General features: G+C 31.5%; 2 protein-coding genes across 3 annotated transcripts; both read right to left on the bottom strand.

Annotated features, from left to right (window-relative positions):
* Positions 1-10,362: 10,362 nt before the first annotated feature.
* On the bottom strand, positions 10,363-12,282 carry LOC114751357 (ethylene-responsive transcription factor RAP2-3-like). Of its 2 annotated transcripts, none has more exons than XM_028940038.1 (2): positions 11,982-12,282; positions 10,363-11,146 (listed from the first exon to the last, which is right to left on the bottom strand). In XM_028940038.1, the coding sequence occupies exons 1-2, from the start codon at positions 12,181-12,183 to the stop codon at positions 10,584-10,586; spliced, it is 765 nt and encodes a 254-aa protein (XP_028795871.1). In that variant the 5' UTR covers positions 12,184-12,282; the 3' UTR covers positions 10,363-10,583. The 2 variants fall into 2 exon arrangements, with proteins under 2 accessions (XP_028795871.1, XP_028795872.1); XM_028940039.1 differs by having other exon boundaries at positions 10,363-11,143.
* Positions 12,283-17,648: 5,366 nt separating this feature from the next.
* On the bottom strand, positions 17,649-19,624 carry LOC114751359 (sperm-associated antigen 1-like; the record flags this gene model as incomplete). The annotated part of the gene is given in 6 exon segments (XM_028940040.1): positions 17,649-18,156; positions 18,645-18,859; positions 18,862-18,933; positions 18,936-19,008; positions 19,011-19,582; positions 19,585-19,624. Coding segments are annotated over 6 exon segments (1,146 nt in total), but the record flags the coding sequence as incomplete, so codon positions are not given.
* Between the last annotated feature and the right edge of the window lie 12 nt (positions 19,625-19,636).

Here is a 19,636-nt window from a genome sequence, read left to right as displayed (position 1 = left end):
GCACTTTTTGTGGCCAAAATTGTGTTCATTTCTTTTTCTTTTGGCCATGCTCTGTATATGTTGGAAATCTTTTGTAAGGGAAAAACAATGAAATCTCTTAGCAGGAAAAATTAGAGAAATCTTGTACGGAAAAACTGGTAAAAGCAAACTGTAAAAAGCTGAATATGTCAAATGTTTGGGGCAAAAGTAACAGTTATCAGTATAGAATCGAGCTTTAAGAAAAGAACTTTACTTTCTGGCCCCAAAAAAACAAGAAATCAACTCAAATCAAATCACATGCAGCATAATGCATATGCGTAAGTGTTTTTATTTGATTTGATTCATTTAAAATTATATGATACTATATCTCTGATCCTAATCATAAAAATTAGTTAACTAATTTGAGGAGATTAAGAAATTACAGAAGTTAAGTTAGTTATTTGTAATAAATAGGTGTTGCTTTTTTTAAAATATCCTTATTAATTAGGTGTATTGGTTAGAACTATTATTGTTAAAAGAATTATCTTAGAAAAAATACATAAATATTAGAAACATAATGGATTTAGATCTTATATTTAAGACAAGAATAAAAATTAAATAAGATCTTATATTAAGAACAGAAGGTAGTACTACATATAGAATAAAAAACTCAAACGGAATCATTTGTTTTCAGCAATTTTAGTTTGTGATGGATGTAAATTGGTTTTAATTATGTTTCTTTCATAATTCTTACCTTCCTAATAATTATTATATATTGACTTGAGACATAAATTGAATTGATATTTTATATTTAAAATTAAAATAAATTTTTTATCTAACTTTTATATTAAGAAAATAGCGATAAGTAAGCACAATGCATATATAGCATAATTAACCTCAAAAAAAGAAAAATAAACGGATTTTGTAAATTTTAATTTAGTTAATGTGAAATATTGAGATTCAAAAAGAGGTGGGTGGACCTTAAAGTCAGAAAAAGCTTTTTAACTTCGAGAGATCCTAATTCCACAACAAAGGCACTATATATATATATATATATATATATATAATGGTTTCATGGAAATATGATCTTGTGACACTTTGATGTCTTAAATGTGACATTTATTGTTAAAAATATTAAAGCATAAAACACTAACAATTAACCTCAAAAAAAGAAAAATAAACGGATTTTGTAAATTTTAATTTAGTTAATGTGAAATATTGAGATTCAAAAAGAGGTGGGTGGACCTTAAAGTCAGAAAAGCTTTTTAACTTCGAGAGATCCTAATTCCACAACAAAGGCACTATATATATATATATATATATATATATATAATGGTTTCATGGAAATATGATCTTGTGACACTTTGATGTCTTAAATGTGACATTTATTGTTAAAATATTAAAGCATAAACACTAACAATTAATTATCCATCAACATTAACATTCAACTATTCAAGAGATCAATACCAGGATAACATCATACGAGATACCACCACTGAGAAATTTTCTTTATATTCTTTCCCTTCTCTTTTCAAAGTAAAGCACGAAGAATCAAAATTAAGCTGAATATATATGTATGGTCTGCCTTCTTGTTTTCTCTAGATTCCTTGTGTGAAAAGATTAAAAACTAATAATAATAATTAAAAAAAGATCTTTCTTTTTTTAAGTACTTGTATTTCAGAGTGATCAGTAAAAACGATGATAACTTGTGGTGGCTGCTCATCACAGTGGCAAGAAATCCCATTATTCTTATCTACTGAGAAAGATGTCACAATAAATGGCGGCAATATTTAACAGTTTCGATATTCATGCATGCATCTTGATCGCGGATGGGGACAAACGCAATCACAAAATGTTCCCCACAAAATACTATCCTGACAACTTGTTATTTGATCCAAATAGAGACAATGATATATATTAGTGATACGATAAAGACAAATCATATCACAAATTGATTGTTTTTTTAATAATTAAAATATAAGCAAATGGGTCACCAAAATGATTATAATCCTAGTTGACGTAGTGCCCACTGGTAGGGTTCCCCCATATATATATATATATATATATATATATATATCTCAACTAATTCTGACTAGGTTAACTTCCATATATTATATTGTTTACAAGTTTAGAACCAAACTTTTTGAGGTGCCTGGTTCCATGAACCTGAATTTTGTTTCATTATTTTAATTTATCATTTGGGATAGTCTGGGTTGCCCTACCTTTAAGCATATATTTCTTTATAGTTTGCTAGATCACATTCATAATTTACAATTAGATGATACACTGGATATATACACAAATATATATATATATATATATATATATAGGCAAATTAAAGAAAACAGAGAAAGTTTTTGACGTTGAAATATATAGGATCCAGCTGATAGATCAGATAAGCTCAGAAATATATTTTTTTAGAACCATTAAGATGTATATAACGACAAAATTTATATTGTACCAAGGCTCTGTCTTTCTCCTGGTCAAAAAAAAAAAGGCTCCGTCTTTCTTTATAAAATTTAAAATAAATTTAATTTAATATTTCTAAATACTACATATATTGTGTTAAAATAAGCATTTAAAATAGGAAAAATTTCATTTAAAGACCGCAGTTGAGAATTTATATTAGACAGCCCCAAAACATTTTGAAATATCATTGCAGGACCAAATAACCAAATTGAAATTAAAATTAAAAGTAAGATTACAATAATACCCTTCATTTGTCCATTTACACTTAAACACTTATATTTGGGGTTGTGAATTCCATTATGTTATTTGTAAATTACCAAATTTTTGTTGTAAATTGTCGAATTTCACTTGTAAATTGAGAGATATTATTGTAATCTTACTCTGAATTTTAATTTCAGTTTGGTCCTTTATCCTGCAGTGATATTTTAGAATGTTTTGGGGTTGTCTGATATAAATTCTCAACTACAGTCCTTAAATGAAAATTTTCCTTTAAAATATATGAAAAACATAACCTTTAGCCGTTAAAGTTATACCTAATTTGCAATTTGGTTCTGGTAATTTTATTGGCATTACAATATGAAATAAATGATCCTAGGATCATTTAATCATAGGATCATATGCATTTCATATTTTAAAACCATTTATTTAACATTTATTTGAATGCATTCAAAAGATCATTTATTTGACATTTTAAAATCAGAGAGACCAAATAGTATAATTAAAACACAAGTACTAAACAAATTGGGTAATACTTTTTGGCGAGAAAATTGGGTGAAACTTTGAGAAGTAAAAGTTATGTTTTTCATATATTATAGTTCTAATAAAAAAATTAAAGCACCTTTTTTTTAAATAAAGTGTTATTTTGTTCAATACATTGAACTCGATAATTGAAACATATAAATGACAAGTGTTAAAATTTTATTTCGTTTGAGTATACACACGCGTCCTTCTATAACTTATTTATGAATCTAAGTATTAAATATTTCTCGTTTTTGAATTTGTGGATTCATTGAGAAAAGTTAATACATACAATATTCTCCATTGTCATTAATCAAGCAAGAGAAGAGTTTAATCACAACAAAAATTATATTGCTGGCAAAAAAATGCGCTTATTTTTTTTTTTTTCAAATGATAGCTATGTGTTTATTTCGGTCTTCAATAACTTTAGGCTTTGTTCACAATTTAGAAATAATATTGTATGAGAAATAGACAAATAAAAAAACAAAGAGATATATGGTGTGTGTGTGTGTGTGTGTGAACAAGTTGTATATATATGATTACACACACAATATTGAATAATCAGATCATGGAATCATTTGCACCACTCACCCGATTGGAAACATTCAAATCAAAGGAGTACTCGTACTCTTTTAAACTGTGACACATCCATTAGCTTTTCCCCCATTAATTTTCTCTAGCTTTTGATTTAAAAAAAAAATTGAGAAGAAGAGTGCGAGTCTGTATTTTTCCCTGGAGGTTAAGGTGATAAGACCACCTCTTATCCTAAATATAAAATTTATTTTGTAGTGTAATTTGTACTATAAAATTATTCTTATATTTAGGATCCAAGATAGTATTAATTTATAATGTTTTCCTAATAACATAGATATATTAATAATATGTTGGCGTGTGTGTATAAACACTTTAAACAAAAACACACGCTTATTGGGGTGCATGTATACCCGAAAGGCGAAAGCAATATGGTATTAGTAGGCTGAACAATTATTGGGATTTATTGATGAACGATGAAACATATTTCTTTGGTCTTGTTTATAGAGTAAAGAGAGAAAGTTTTTTTTTAGTCATATTTATAAGTCACTTTATTAAATTTTCAATATGAATATACTATTTTATCCTTTATTTATTATAGTATAAGTAGTTATCTTTTTGAAAGATGTATATATTAAATATAGATAAAATTAAAAATTTGTTATATTTTAATAGAGAATTAATGCATTTTAAAGTTTTTCTTGATTTATGTAAAATATGCTGAAAACGTCTTATAAATATGATCAGAAGATTAGAAGAGTATACTTCAACTAAAAAGTTATTGCACTTGTGAAAGATGGATTGCACATATTTTTTAGCAATAAATTTTATAATGAAAATTGTTTCTGGCAATTTTCCCTTGCACATATTACAGATTATGAGCATTCTCATGCCCTGAATTAAATAGGAAAAGATTTAGGAGCGAAATGTAGAAGAGAAAATAACCCCAAAAAAAGTTAAAAATTATTAAATACTAAATAAAATGTCCATAAAAATTTATTAGCCTTTACAAATTCAGTATTGTCAACGTTAAATAAAATATTATTATTAAATTTTATTTAAGATTTAATAATTGTTAACTTTCCTTTTTGGTCATTTTCTCAGGGTATAGTGCGGGTTTGAAAAAAGAAAAGAGAGAAAAATGAAGATGATGTGATAGCTCAATCACCTATTAATTAAATTCAAGAGTACGACATGTTAGGGTCCCACCTATAGAAATGAGGGGTTCGGTTCATGAACCTTTTATGTTCAGTCCAAATTATTCAATTCTCTGGTCTCAAAGCGTCTCACCAACTTTATGTTTTCTGATTTGACTTGGAAACACTTCATTACATTCACGAAGGTGTGCATCATAGCTTGGAATTTTGGACTTTACCACCTTCCCCACACTTCAATTTCAACTATGAATAGTTTTATATTTTATATAACACGAATAATGGGTGGAAATTATAACATATCTAAGAAAATTGAAATATAACTCTTATTGGAAAAACGCCATATAAGCACCCATCATTTGTCAACAATGTAAAGAGTTTGAAAAATAAGTTGTCTCACTCTATATATATTGTGTACAGTTTATTAAAATGTTTATATTTAATTTTTTATTTTTTTAAAATAACAGAAAAATAATTTTTAATTCCAAAGTTTCAAAAATAAAAAAATGCAAGTGAGATAAACAAGTTTAAAATATAAAATTTGGACTATTTAAATGACTGCATCATGCAAATTGGAAGACAATAACACTGTGATGCTGTCATATGTACAATAATGGGGAAACCGAGTTTGGTACTTTTGTTATCTAATTGTAATATTGGCCTTTCCTGTTATCTATACTAATAAATCATTCCTTATTATGATTGCATGGCAAGTTGAATTTTCAAGTTCGTTTCATTAGACTTATTATTATTTTTTTTTGGTCTTTTCTACGATCAACCCTCGTTCTCATATATAGAAATGCTAATTAATTACAAAATTTCATCGAATGAAGATATATTAACAAAAAACTATTCAATTCTTATTCTTTACGATAATTATTCCCTCTTCATTATTTTCCTCCCATTCTCTCTCTCACCGCACGAGAGTTTTTTTTTTCCAGAAAATTTATATTTTTATTTAATAAAAATTAAAGATAATTTCTTTTTTCATATTCTTAGTATCTTTACAGAACACATATATGAAAATGAACATTTTATTCGATTTCATTTTCTGTACACTAATGCAGGAAGTCTATCTATTTTATATCAGTTCTCTAACCGATACACATTAGTATAGAAAATAAAAGATTTTCTACGCCAAAGGTGAAAAAGTTTTTTTTAAGGAAAAATAATTATTTTATATATTGATGCATGTTTTGTCAGCTAGTGAAAAAGTGTTTAAAAATTTTTTACTGCTCCCTTGCTTAATATAAGAACTAATTAGACGTTCGATTTAATTATAAATATAAAATTTTAATATATTCTGTTTTCAAAATTTATAATTTTTTTTCAAAATATTCCTAATGGTTGTAGGGACCAAGGAATAACTTTAATATATATGATTAAAGACAATAGTTTAGAAAAGTAAACACATATTTATTATAAATAACCAATTTAACTAATTTTTTAAAATTTTAAAATTAATTTCTTATGTTAAGATCGGAGAGAGCATTTTGCATTGATTATGTTTCATCCGCCACCTTTCTATCGACCAAACAACCGCTACATCGATCGTAGTCAAACACTTTAGAAATTCACAAAGGTGCAGGTTTATGGCATCATGAAACATTATGGTGCAGTTCATAAGTGTTTCACTTTCTTTAAGTTTCTTACATCAAAAGCTAGCAAAAAGTAAAAAGACACGTTTGATATTCCCATAGGACGTCAGAATTATAATTTCTGTGATCTACTTTTCCATTGTGACTTCAAAATCCAATTCAGAAACTTCTCTCCCATGGATCCTTCTTCTTTTTCTTTCTTTCCGGAAAAAATTACTAAATATTTTTTAATATAACATTCGTTATATCATTCTATGACCATTTACAAATTTAAATTTTTGTTTGCTGAAATATAGACATGAAGCTTATTGTTCATCTTTCAAAATTATTTTTTTATTATATATATATTTTTATCACATAATGGGTAAATTTAGATATTCTACAATTGACATCATATAAAAAAGATGTGAACTTTATACAATATTTAAATTTATCAAATATATCACTGACTTATTTAGATTCAGTATATCTTGGACCTTAAACGAGGGTAAAACGAGGATATACCATTCCGTTCACGGGACGCCAAAAATGAAAAAGAATGTGCAGCTAAATTGCAGAGCAGAAATGATCTATAATACATTAACACACACACAAACACACACGAAATTAATAAAATCTCCCCCTCCCCAACTCCCCTCTCTATATTATTTAAATCGAAGGGCAATGTTAAAGCTATATATATGTATATATATATGGAGTTACGAGTTTGTATACTATTTTACACACCATAGCTATATCTGATTCCAATTCTACAAGTGCAGAGAAGTTTTGGAAAATTACCGGACCTTTGCCTTAACTGATGTTTGACTACTTTTCAAACTCACTTTGCAAAATTACCAGGAAAAAAAAAATCGCACATGAAAAGTTAGTTTTGTAAATGCAAATTATCAAAATAATTTTTAGCAAATTTCAGTTCATCAGTTTGGCGAATGTCCGTTTTCCAAGCTTTAGTCCAAGCCTATGCGCAATTCATCCAATTAGATCATAATGGAGGGTCAACAAAATAAACAAAAGGGGGCCGGATAATGATACTGTGAATTTCTCTAGCCAACTAATTCGCATATTCATCGTCTTTCGTGTGTGTGTGTGTGTGGGGTCTGGTTTGATGCTCCAATCTAAAGAAAGAGGATTCCTAATTTTCCTAATATCGCATTATCTTCTATGCCTAGAGTAAAATCTCCTTTGTTCGATAGTTGACTAATTTGAATAAATTAAAAAAAATTAATTAAGTCAACTACTTAGTTAGTTATAATAAATATGTATTTTTTTTCTAAAATATCTTTATTAATCACGTGCACTAGCTAGAACCATCATATGATAAAACTTTTAATATGTCCAGCTACTACAAAAACTACACTGGGAGGGGGGAAAAAAGAATAAACACGAGAGATATAAAATTGACTAGGATCTATCACATTGAATCTCAAATTAGCTTTTATGTTAAAAATTAGAGATAATATTTAACTAATGTTGTTTGGTTAATGTCGCTTTGATGCATGATTATATGAGTTTGAAAAAAAATTCAATTCACCTATTGCAATATATATAAATATATATATTTATATGAAACGAAAACAAGCCAAGGACGAAACGTATAGTTCTATGGGTAAGTAAGAGTACGCATATGGTCAACAATGTTTCACACGGGTCGAGGTGGTGGGGTTTTCTTTTCAAATTTGGTTTCACTTCTTTGAAAACAATTTTAGTCAAATAATTATTGTGTTAGGACGTTTGAAGAATAAGGAACATGCACCAATAAAGGGATTCCTGCTTTATCATTGAGACACACACACACAAACAAACAAACACGTGTGTGTATGTGTGTGTTTTATCATTACCATCATAGTAGCGAATTCGTTTCAACATTATTATTAATCAAGTCAAACTTGTTTAGAAATTGATATGTTGTTAATATCAGCTCATCCCTTCCTCATAACTTCGTGGCCATTTGTAATTTGTTCATGGATATAATTGTAGGGAAATTTATATTAGCATTCCAACTTTCTTTCACTGGGAATACGTACTCGTAGGAAAAGAATGGGATTATAATAATTATAGATTAAGTGTCGTGCAATACATTCCTTGAGAGCGTCAGCTTACAAAAGAATGTTCCTTCTAGCTAATAAACTAATTTTTTTTGGATGAGCTCTTTTCATTTTTTAGATATACTCATATAATATATGTTCTTTTGGTAATCATACTCGTAGTATTTTGTTCTTGCCCTGATATATGCACCAAAGTTTCAAATCCGCCACATATATAAGTGCTTCATCTAGCGAGCTACGCTTCTAAACTTCCAATGCATTCTCAAAATTAAAAAGCGATTATACATAAACTCGAGATCCTGCACTCTGCTTGTAATTAACACCGTCAAAGAAATTAATACACTACCTCCGATCCTTAACATGAATATTTGTTTGATTTTTATTTTGACTTTAAATATAAGATTCTAATATACTCTGTCTTTATAATAATGATAATTCTAATCAATAAACTTAATTAGTAAGGATATTTTAAAAAAGACAACACCTATTTGTTACAAATAACTAATTTAACTAGTTTTTTAATCTACTCAAATTAGTCAACTAATTCTTATATTAATGACTGGAGGTAGCACGGCAATTATGTGTTTAGTATTGAGACGTGAATAACCAGCACAAGTTTTTCAAAATAAGATAACGTTTTTGTCAAATATATTTATTATGGCACTTCAACAAGAGAATCACACCTCAAGAGCTGGCCGTTAAGGTTGGAGAGTTTAAAGTCTTACGATATCTCTCTTTCAAGATAACCTTCTTAATGTGCGACTCATGAGATAAGATTTTCAGTTCTTGATATAAAACTTCATTTGATTTTTATTTTGATTTCAATATAAGATTTCAATCCACGTTGTCTCTCATATTTATATATATTTTTTAAAGTAGTTTTTCTAATAATAATAATTCTAACTAAAATACTCCTCCGGTCCTTTATATAGGACCCAATTGCTGAGTTAGTTTTGGTCTTAAATATAAGACCCATTTCTCATATTTATCAATTTTTTCTAAATTACCCCTATAGATACTCCTTCAATCATAACCAAATAGAAAAGGAAGAGGGGTATTAAGAAAGATGATTATGGTATTTTAGGAAAAACGTATCACATTTCTTATAATTAACTAACTTACCTAACTTCCTTAATCTAATCAAATTAGTAAAATGGGTCTTATATTAAGGACCGGAGGAGTACTTGATTAGAAAAAATATTTTAAGAAAGACAATACATATTTACTACAAATAACTAATTCAACTTATTTTCTTAATCTAATCAAATTAGTCAACTAGCTCTCATGTTTAAGACCGGAGGTACTATTAATTAACTTGGAATGAAAACCTAACTATGCATGCCCATGTACACGTGTGACCGATTAATTCTCAATGTTTATATGTGCGTGCTTGAGTGTATATATATTGGATCCTCAATAAAGCGATAAAGCGAAGATATAGCTCAAGGGGAAATGATTCCTATTCATTAATTAAGGGACGATAAATTGCACAGTGCATCTCGTGTGTGTGGATCGAAAAGCATATACAACATATGTTACGCGAACTGCAACGAAATTACCATCATTTTCTGTGCTTACATTTTTAATTAATTAAATAATATTATTTATTATCTAGTTGCTTGTTCACCATGTACATACACATAATTGCACTCTCACGTACACTAACCTTATTTTAATAATATTATATACTCTCATTAAAATATTCAATCACTTCTGAACAAGTAGCCTTTATTTAAACTAGCAATCTTCCCCATTAGATCTCGTGCATGCACCTCACAAACATCTAGTTTCACATACGACAACCACCTTTTTTATTTATATATATATATATTTATATATTCGACACAACAACCTTATATATTTTGTTCGTACGCCTGGAGAATATTATAGTTCATAATATATATTAATAAACAAAAAACAAACATGCAATCTTCCACACGCCCTGTTCAACACAGTACACCAAGCATTTGATTACTTACAATATGAGTTCGCCGACGATGAAGCCACAAGCATAAACTAAACGACGTACTTCTACACAAACATACATACATATATCGTCATATCGTCACTGATCCATATCAAGATTTCTTCTAGAAGTGAACGTTATGATGCAGGTAGTGCATAACGACGTCGTTCAGCATCCAGCTATCGTCCATGGGGTCCCACTCAGACAGCATGCCACCGCCTGCTCCCATCGGCTGCGAAACATCAGCGGTGTTGTTCTTGTTGTTGTTGATTTCGTCCAGACCGAGGAAGGATTCGAGGGTTGAGATTTGTTGTCTGAGCTGAATGGCGTCGTTTTGGACGGGGAAGAGGCACTGCTTCTTCTGGGGCGGTTCCAGGGGAGCCGGACCCGGAGTCGGAGTCGGAGACGAAGGAGGAGGAGGAGCTGGCGGGAAGTTGAGCTTGGCTTTGTCCCCGCGGATGCGCTTGGCTGCTTTGTCGTAAGCTCTGGCGGCTTCTTCGGCGGTGTTGAAGGTACCAAGCCAGACACGGACGCCCTTGTGTGGGTCCCTTATCTCGGCCGCCCACTTACCCCACGGCCTTTGGCGGATTCCTCTGTAGATGTTCTTGCGAGTCCTTCCTCCTCCGCTTTTCTTCTCAGGCTTCTTGTTTTTATTGTCACTTTTGTTACTATTCTCACATGTCACTGCTTCAAGTTGGCCAAAAATGGGAAAAAAGCTTTATCTAATATGAGGTAACAAACAAAATCTTATCTTTAAAGCTGATGGCTATATATTTTCTGGCACCAAAAGAGTCTCAGAGACTGTACATGCAGTGGGATTTCAATATCATAATTATTATCGATACTATGAGGTGATTGCGGCACATCAAGTGCAGATTCTTCGCTTAAATTTTCAAAAGAGATATCTACCCTTTTTTTTTTCAAATGGTTTTCTTTTCAATGAACAGGTTCAACGTGAATAAGAGAGGCCAACAAGAAACAAAAAAAAAAAAAAAACGGACGTCTCTTGGTAGTCGATCCTATCATCAAACCCTGGAATATAACTGAGCTCTCCGTTTCTGTTGAGAGGCTCCACATTTTTTTTTTCTTATTTTGTCAGTTTTATTTACTTTAGAGAGAGAAAAAGGAAGCGAGCCATTCTCTCTCTCTAGATTCACACAAAATATAAAGAGACACTCATGAATATCAACCACCAACCGAAAGAAAATTATTGAAATACCCAGCAGAAATCTCAGGTTTTAAACCCAGATTGAGAAAAAGTAAGGTTACGCATAAAATCATATACACTGGGGGGGAAAAAAAAGGTTTTCATAGAGAAATCGACTATACGCTTAATAAAAACAGATCCTTGTTTCACTCATATCTATAAACTCAATAGCCTGGAATTACCTCCACTCAAAACCAAAAATGGAGCACCATACCACTCAAAACACAAATACGGAATTCTTTGAGAGAAAAAAGCTTACAATATTGAGATAGAATCTGAAGTAATAATAGTTTTGGAAGAAATAAGAATAATTACCTGGGGTAGTTGGAATCAGAGGGAGTTTCTGATCATGAAGGGAAGCTTCAGGCTTCAGACTGTGTTTGGAAGGAAGAGCAGCGGTAGGATCGAGTCCAAAGAGGTCAGCGACAGTTTCCAGGTCAGACCAGAAGTCGTTGGCGGTCGATTTCCGACCAAGTTTCTGAGGGAGGAAATCGGAGATGATAGCGCCTCCACACATACTTCCAGATTCTCAGTTTTTCAGAGAGGAGCACATCAAAGCAAGAAAACAAGAAACGACGCGGAGGGAAAAAGCAGAAGGAAACGGGAGTGAGGAAGAAAAGCGTAAAAGGGCGTAGATTTATAGGAGAGAGAAAGCGAGGGCATCACAAACACGACACCGTGGGGCCCACAGGAGGGACATTGAGAACTGATCATCGGACGGTCGATGAGCCAGTTGGACGTGACGGCGGAGATCGCAGGATTAGAGGGACGTGTCAAGGAGAAGAATGGGAGTAATATCTCCGTTTTAAAAATATTTTTTCCTCTCAGATCCAAGTGTTACTTGGTTCAATTAGGAATAGTTTTTCTACAAACATTTTCTACGTTTACATAAATTTTAATTCAAACGCAAGATCTCGTGTTTTAAGCTGTTAAAGTCCCTTCAATTGAGAGCACTATCTCTTGGTCTGTTTAGAAAATATCTCAGTATATATTACAGGACCTTAATATAAGATTCAGTTGATTAATTTAAGAAAACTAAAAAATTTATTGAATTATTTAAAACTGTTTATATTAGTAAATTCCTTATTTAATAATTCACATAAGTATTTAAGAGAGATCATGTAATATATGCTGTAATTAAATAATTTAGTAAATTTTTTTAATTTTCTCAAATTAACTTATTATATCTTATACTAAGAACCAAAATATTAATTATTTTAAATTAACCAATAAGGCAACAAGCATGAAGCTCGAGCAATGCTGGCTTAACCGATACCATTGAGAGAGGTTAACAGTTATTGGAGTCTTTTTTCTTGATTAATTTATTGTAGTCTTTTTTCATTCCACCTTGAAGTACATATTTTAAATATTGAATGGCTTTATACAAATATAACTGAAAAATTAGATTTTGATTCTAAAAACTCAATAAAATTATGGCAAAATTTGACGTTTAAATAGTGCATACAAATATTTTTACAAATTATCATGCCACTATACTAAAAGCAGGGCAAATCTATGTTACATATATAGTTGTATGGTTCCCAACTCGAACAAATATTTTTTCTTTTATTAATGGAAATGCAGATAATAATAGGTGAATAATGTACTGTGATAATTTCTTTTATAATTTAAATTATTTAATAGCTTTTTTTAATTATGTGTTTTTTTTAAGTGCACGTATATTTTCGAAATAAAAAAGGAGAAGGAAAGGCCCGGAAAAAGGGTGGATGGTAGTTAAACGGCCCAGAAAAGAAGGGAGAAAAGGCGGAGGACACGTGGAAAGCATCGCACTAGGGGGCTGGTTTCGTTTGGAATGACCCCTTCAGCTTCTCACCCCTCGAATTCACGTTAATTACCATTTTACCCTACCCTGTTTCCTGTCCCTTGCCATTTTTCAAATTGATTAATTGAATATAAGTGTAGTGATTTATTTTTCAAAATAATTAATAATTTATTTATATATTTTTGGCTGGAAAATAAGTTCACTCTTGAAATTTAACCCGGGTGCAATTCAATTGCTCAAAATTTAAACATTATTCTCATATTTTAATGACTCGATTATAACTTTGATCATGAAGGAATACATACTTCTTGAAATTATAATGACTAATGAATTAAACAGATAAAAATTGAATGAGTTAAATTTCAAGAACAAGGTTGTGATTGATTCAAAATTAAAGGAATAAATGACTAATTTTTATACTGGAAATTAGTTTTCCCCAACCTTTTCTAAATACAAACAACTGATATTTATTATTTTAAATTATTATACTGTTTTATAAATATAATTTCATATATGACGATGTTATTCTTAATAACTTAAAAGGTCGTTATTTATATATTCTAAAATTTCAAAAAATTGTCTATATAAATATAAAATTTTGAAAGGAAAAAAATTATTGTCACTCAAATGATGCCATGTTTCCTTAATGAAATAAGATATTAGCTGATAGCAATGTCTGGTTAAACTCAAAAAGGGGATAACAATTATTATTTGCGTAAATGAGTTTTCCCATTCAAAATTTCAAGTAGGTTTAATTTCATATTTTTAAAATTTGAAGATTCATCATTGCCGCAAAGCCTTACGGATTTCATCTAATTTTCTAAAATTTTAATTTAAATGTTTGTGATGACAAAGTTTTTGATCAAAATATAATAATTTATTTATAAATTTTGGACTACAAATTTATAATTTTTCAAGAATGATAAGTTCATTTCTCTATTTTTATTATCTCTTTAATTTTTAATAATTTAAATCATTTTAAAACTATTTTATTTCAGTATCCAGAAAAGTTTTAGCCATGTAGATAAGAAATGAAATGTCATTAATGCCCTTAAGTGTGAAAAAATTAACTTTCGAATATTTATCCGTAAACTTTGTTGTATCGAAAAAAATTTAATAATCTTTATTAGTAAGGATCTCAAAAATTATAATTATTTAAATGGACCAAATATTAAAATATAAAATTAAAAACACGGAATTGCCCTTCAGCCTACATTCTTTCCTCCGCCTTCCTCCATGTAGTTGCCATCTTCAGATGCAGAAAGATGGCTTTTCAAGTTTGATCGTCTTTTGCTGGCAGGTTTGTCTACAACGGAGAAACTATCAGAGAGAGTTGATTGGTTTGTGAGATTTTGAAAATGAAGGTCAGTTGCATGGATTGCACGACATTATCGTGCTCTATTACCAACCAATTCCTTAGATATATTATTAACTAGGAGGTCTCGTTTAATGATTTTATTGAGCGTTCTTTTCAGTCTTCTTCTGTTTTTTTTATAAGACTCCAAATTGTATCAAAATCAGGACTGCTTCAAGAAGTTAGAGCTGGTTTTGATGTTGCTTGTTAAGTCAATAAATCAGTTCCATCCTTTTCATCAATGTCTTCCCACAAGATACCATGTGTGTTTCACCAGGACGTTTAGGTGTTATCTGATTTATTTGCTAATCTTAGTACTGCGCAAGTAGATTTGTATTCTAAAGTTAATAACTAGACATCCACATACTGTGCGTTACGTTTTGTTTTTGTTTTTTACTGATAGAAGGTGGGCACAAATATGCACAGAGAAAGAGGGAGGGGAATCGTTTGCCACTAACCACGAAATATTTCAGTTGTGGTGGCAAGAAAAACTGTAGGAGCTCAGTTAGGGCTAGCCTGGTACTTTTATATTTTTATCTTAATATTTTGTCTTTTTAAATAATTGGAGTTTTTAGGATCCTTTAAAATAAATATTAATTTTTTTGGGTCATTCCCTCCAATTTTTTTCTTCTTTTTTTAATACATGCACACACTTTATTTTTTTTCTATAATTGCACGCAACACTACGAGAAAAGATAATTTATTACTTCGATTAGAATTGGAATATAATGCTTTGCTCATTTTTAACCTGTTTAATTAAGATACAGAAGTCAACGGATTACTTTTAAGAACTTTTCTTTTAACAGTATTTACTTTTCAATCCAAAAGTTAAATAATTAATATATATACACAAATACACACGATTTCCTTTTCATTTTCTTTCAAAGTAGTGTATATAATATTGTTCATGCTATACTCAAGTTGGACCTAACATTTAACTCAATGACTAGAATATTTTTATATTTAATTATTTGACATCCAATACAATTGTTGTTAATATGTTGGTCAAGCTGAACGGCACGTTTTGGTTTCAGATTTGTTGTCGTTCTTGTTGTCGTCCAGACCGAAAAGAAGGATTGAGATTTGTTGGTTGAGCTGAACGGCGTCATTGTGGTTTAAGATTGTTGTTCTTGTTGTCATCACGATCGAAGAAGGATTCGAAGCTTGAGATTTGTTGGTTTAGCTGAACAGCGTCGTTTTGGCCGGGGAGGAGGCACTGCTTCTTTTGAGGCGGTTCCAGGGGGACTAGAGCCAGAGGAGCTGGCAGAAAGCTGAGCTTGGCTTTGTCACAGCGGATGCGGTTGGCGGCTTGGTCGTAAGCTCTGGCGACTTCTTCGACGGTGTTGAAGATGCCGAGCCAAACTCGAACGCCCTTGTGTGCGTCCCTTATCTCGGCGGCCCGCTTGCCTCACGGCCTTTGTTGGATTCCTCCGTAAATGTTCTTGCGAGTCTTTCCACCTCCGCTTTTCTTCTCCGGCTTCTTGTCACTATTGTCATTTTTGTTATTATTCTTACAGGTCACTGCTTCAAGTTGGCCAAAAATGGGAACAAGGTTTATCTAATATGAGGTAACAAACAGAATCTTATCTTCAAAGCTGATCGCCATATATTTTCTAGAACAAACAAAAAAGTCTTAGAAACTGTATATCACGATGGAGGTCGAAAAGCCTGGTAAGCCAGTAATCGGGGACCATGAAATTGTGGGGTTTGTAATCAAAATTTAGCAAAATATCCTCAATCAAAAATAAAATCAAGCCATTGTCTGGATTTTAATCCATATTTAGTTTTTTTTTTAGCCGAAAGATTTATTATATGTATTTAATTTGGCCAAAAAATTCAATATATTTAATAAATAATAATAATTGAATAATTTAAGCACCCCAAGAAAAAATTTAACATTTTATTTTATATTTTTTTTGTTACTTCTTGTTTTCTTTGTTAAATGCAGTTTTTTTGGGGAAAAATCTTTTCAGCTTTGGAAAAATAACAGGCTCAACTGTCCAAAAAAATGGTGAATACTAAAAAAAAGAAGATTAACGTTAAGTTCAAAAAAGAAAGCGAAAATTAAAAATTAAAAATGAATTCTAAAAGGACGCAGGTTAGTGCTTTGATGATGGTGGCTGGGTATGGATTTTAACAAGCTATTATGGGCTTTATGCAAACCCACATACGTTATTGGACCGGGGAAAAGCCTTTAGGCATCTTATTGAAGAGGCCCAGGATATTAATTTTTCTTTGACCAGCCAGGATATTAATAAGCTAGGGAAAGGGCCGACAATAAATTATTATGAGGATGAGGTTGGGAATTATATATTCAAAAAAGCATGAAAAAAAATTATATTAAAAAATACTCTCAAAATTTTCCTTTCGTATAAATAAGAATGCTTAGCTTAATTTTTTAATATAACTAATTGTTTAAGACTAAGCAAAAAGAAATGACGGTGGACACACGAACAGATTTTGATATCCTGCAACTGTGGAAACTGGCAATAAAAAAGCATATAAATCCCAAGAAAAAATTCTCATAGAAATGTAATAAATAGAATAAAATATCCAGGGCACATTTGTTAAACACGGTGGGCACACTAATTGCAAATAACTCCTGTTCCACCCTGATTTGAAAATTACATTGCATATGAATTAAACATTCGGGGATGCATGCCAAAGAAACATAAAATCAAACCCCCTAATGTGTTGGCAGGAAAAACACCCTTAATGTTATGACTTGACTTGAGCCATGGGGTCACATATTATATTGAGAAATAAATACATAATAACGATTGACATAAACATACAGAGATGCATGCCAGATATGAGAAGCAAGTCAAGGTGAAACCAAATAACATGCTCAAGTGCACTCTGGAAAAGGAATTCATTAATTTTCTATCTACATAGTCTTAAAAAGACAATTAAAAATACATATCAAAGAGCATGACGAGGAAAAGAATATGTCATTACAAATGTAAAAAAAAGTTTGATTTACTAAGTATTAAATTCAAGTTAAATGAGATTCCACACACAAAAATAATATGATGGGCGACAATCATAAATACAATCCGTTCACTGAGAGATAAACTTTACTATCAACCCCAAAAATCATGGCTAAGGGGTGAAAAGATGTGACTATATATATAGAAATTGAAAAAAAAAAAAATGGAGTAGCCTAAAATAAAATGATTCTAGTCAGCCAGCTTTGTAAGCCGATGAATGGTACTTCTTGCAACCCTATTACCAGGATCAATCTTCAGAACACTCCTCAGGTCTTCCGCACCAAGCTTGTACTTTTCCATGCTCTCATACAAGAGAGCACGTTGCACCAATATAGATACATTTGTGTCATCATTTTCTAGTACCTGTACAGCATAACGCAAAGCAAACAACTCACCCTCCAAACAAATATGATAAGGATCATGACGTAATTCAATCCATCCATCTCAAAAGGACAATCACAATACAGTAGAATTTATGCATTAGCCATCCCTATTAAATTCAAGAACTAAACACGCATGCTACCAAGAGCTTCAAACAAAATGTTTACAAGTACATTCAATTAAGGTATGATAGTTTAGAATATGTCACCTTGTTTTCGTTTTCTTTCTCTAGTTTTAAGCCCTTATCAATATAATTAACTAAAAGCTTAAAACACTCTAGTAGTTTGGCCCAAGACAGAGGCATCTAGTTTAATTTGTCCAACAATTAATGCAGTCTCAACAACTATGACAATTATGTTCAATCTCTAATATGCACTAACCTCATCATCTATGGTTTGAATTTAAACCCAAAAAAAAAAAAAAAAAAGTAACTGTTTCAACATTCAAATCGTTAAGATATCAAAGTATACCTTTGTACAATCGGCCACTGCTTTTTTATACTCTCCAACTTCTTTGTAACATGAGGCTCTGCATGACAACACCTCTGCCATACCAGCATTATCCTCCGTTTTCTCAAGAAGGATGATGGCCCAAGATAACCACTTAATAGCGTCTGCAAACTGACCTTGCTTGTAATTGTCCATCCCTTTACCTTTTGCTGTAGAACCCGATAGCCCAGCAGGGGAGGTGGAAGCCCTTCAAGCTCAGTGGTTGTACCACCCACATCATGTCCTCCTCCACCAAATTCAGAATCCAAACCCAGTCATCAATTTCAGAAGATGAATTTCCTGCAAATGCTTCCGAAGTCGCAGTAGCACTTCCAGCCGTAGCTGAGGAGATGAGAATAAGATGTCTATAGGGTCACCACCAGCAGATGTCTGCACAGGGCTCTGATTCAAATTGGTAGATCCTGGAAAACTGAAATTCTCTGCAGCAGAACTACTTGATGGGAATGCGGTAGGGCCTGGTTTGGAGGCATTCTGGAAGTCTCCAAAACCATCATCCTCGGCTTTATTATTTTTTGTGGCCATTCCAGCTGAATTAAGACTACCAGATGGTTTTGATCCAAATCCAGCCAAAGAGCTGAATGGATCTCTATTAACATTCATTCCACTTCCAGCTGAACTACCACTATTCATATTTCGCATTGAAGGACCACCAAGATTTGGGCTCTTATTAGTGCCCATGCTAGTATTATTGTACCCGGAAGATCCCCAACTTCCACTACTTGCCGTCGTGTTACTGGTTTTAGGCAAAGCATCCGCCATATTTCCCATCGAAAAGGAGCTTTTGTTCGTTGTAGTACCTGATGCCTTAGAGGCAGGAATCGATTTTATGGGAGTATTATTGCTACTCTTAGAACTCTGTCCGATTGCAGAGCTCACCAAATCTCCAAAGAGATTAGGTTTTTATCAACAATTCCGATGGTCGAACTAGAACCCGACGGTTGTGTAGATCCCCA

The sequence above is a fragment of the Neltuma alba genome, unplaced genomic scaffold (assembly GCF_004799145.2).
Source record: "Neltuma alba isolate B1F8T4 unplaced genomic scaffold, ASM479914v2 tig00006873_pilon, whole genome shotgun sequence".
Lineage (NCBI taxonomy): Eukaryota > Viridiplantae > Streptophyta > Magnoliopsida > Fabales > Fabaceae > Neltuma > Neltuma alba.
The sequence above is the reverse complement of the archived record's forward strand: the minus strand, read 5'-3'. Positions and strand labels throughout refer to the sequence as shown.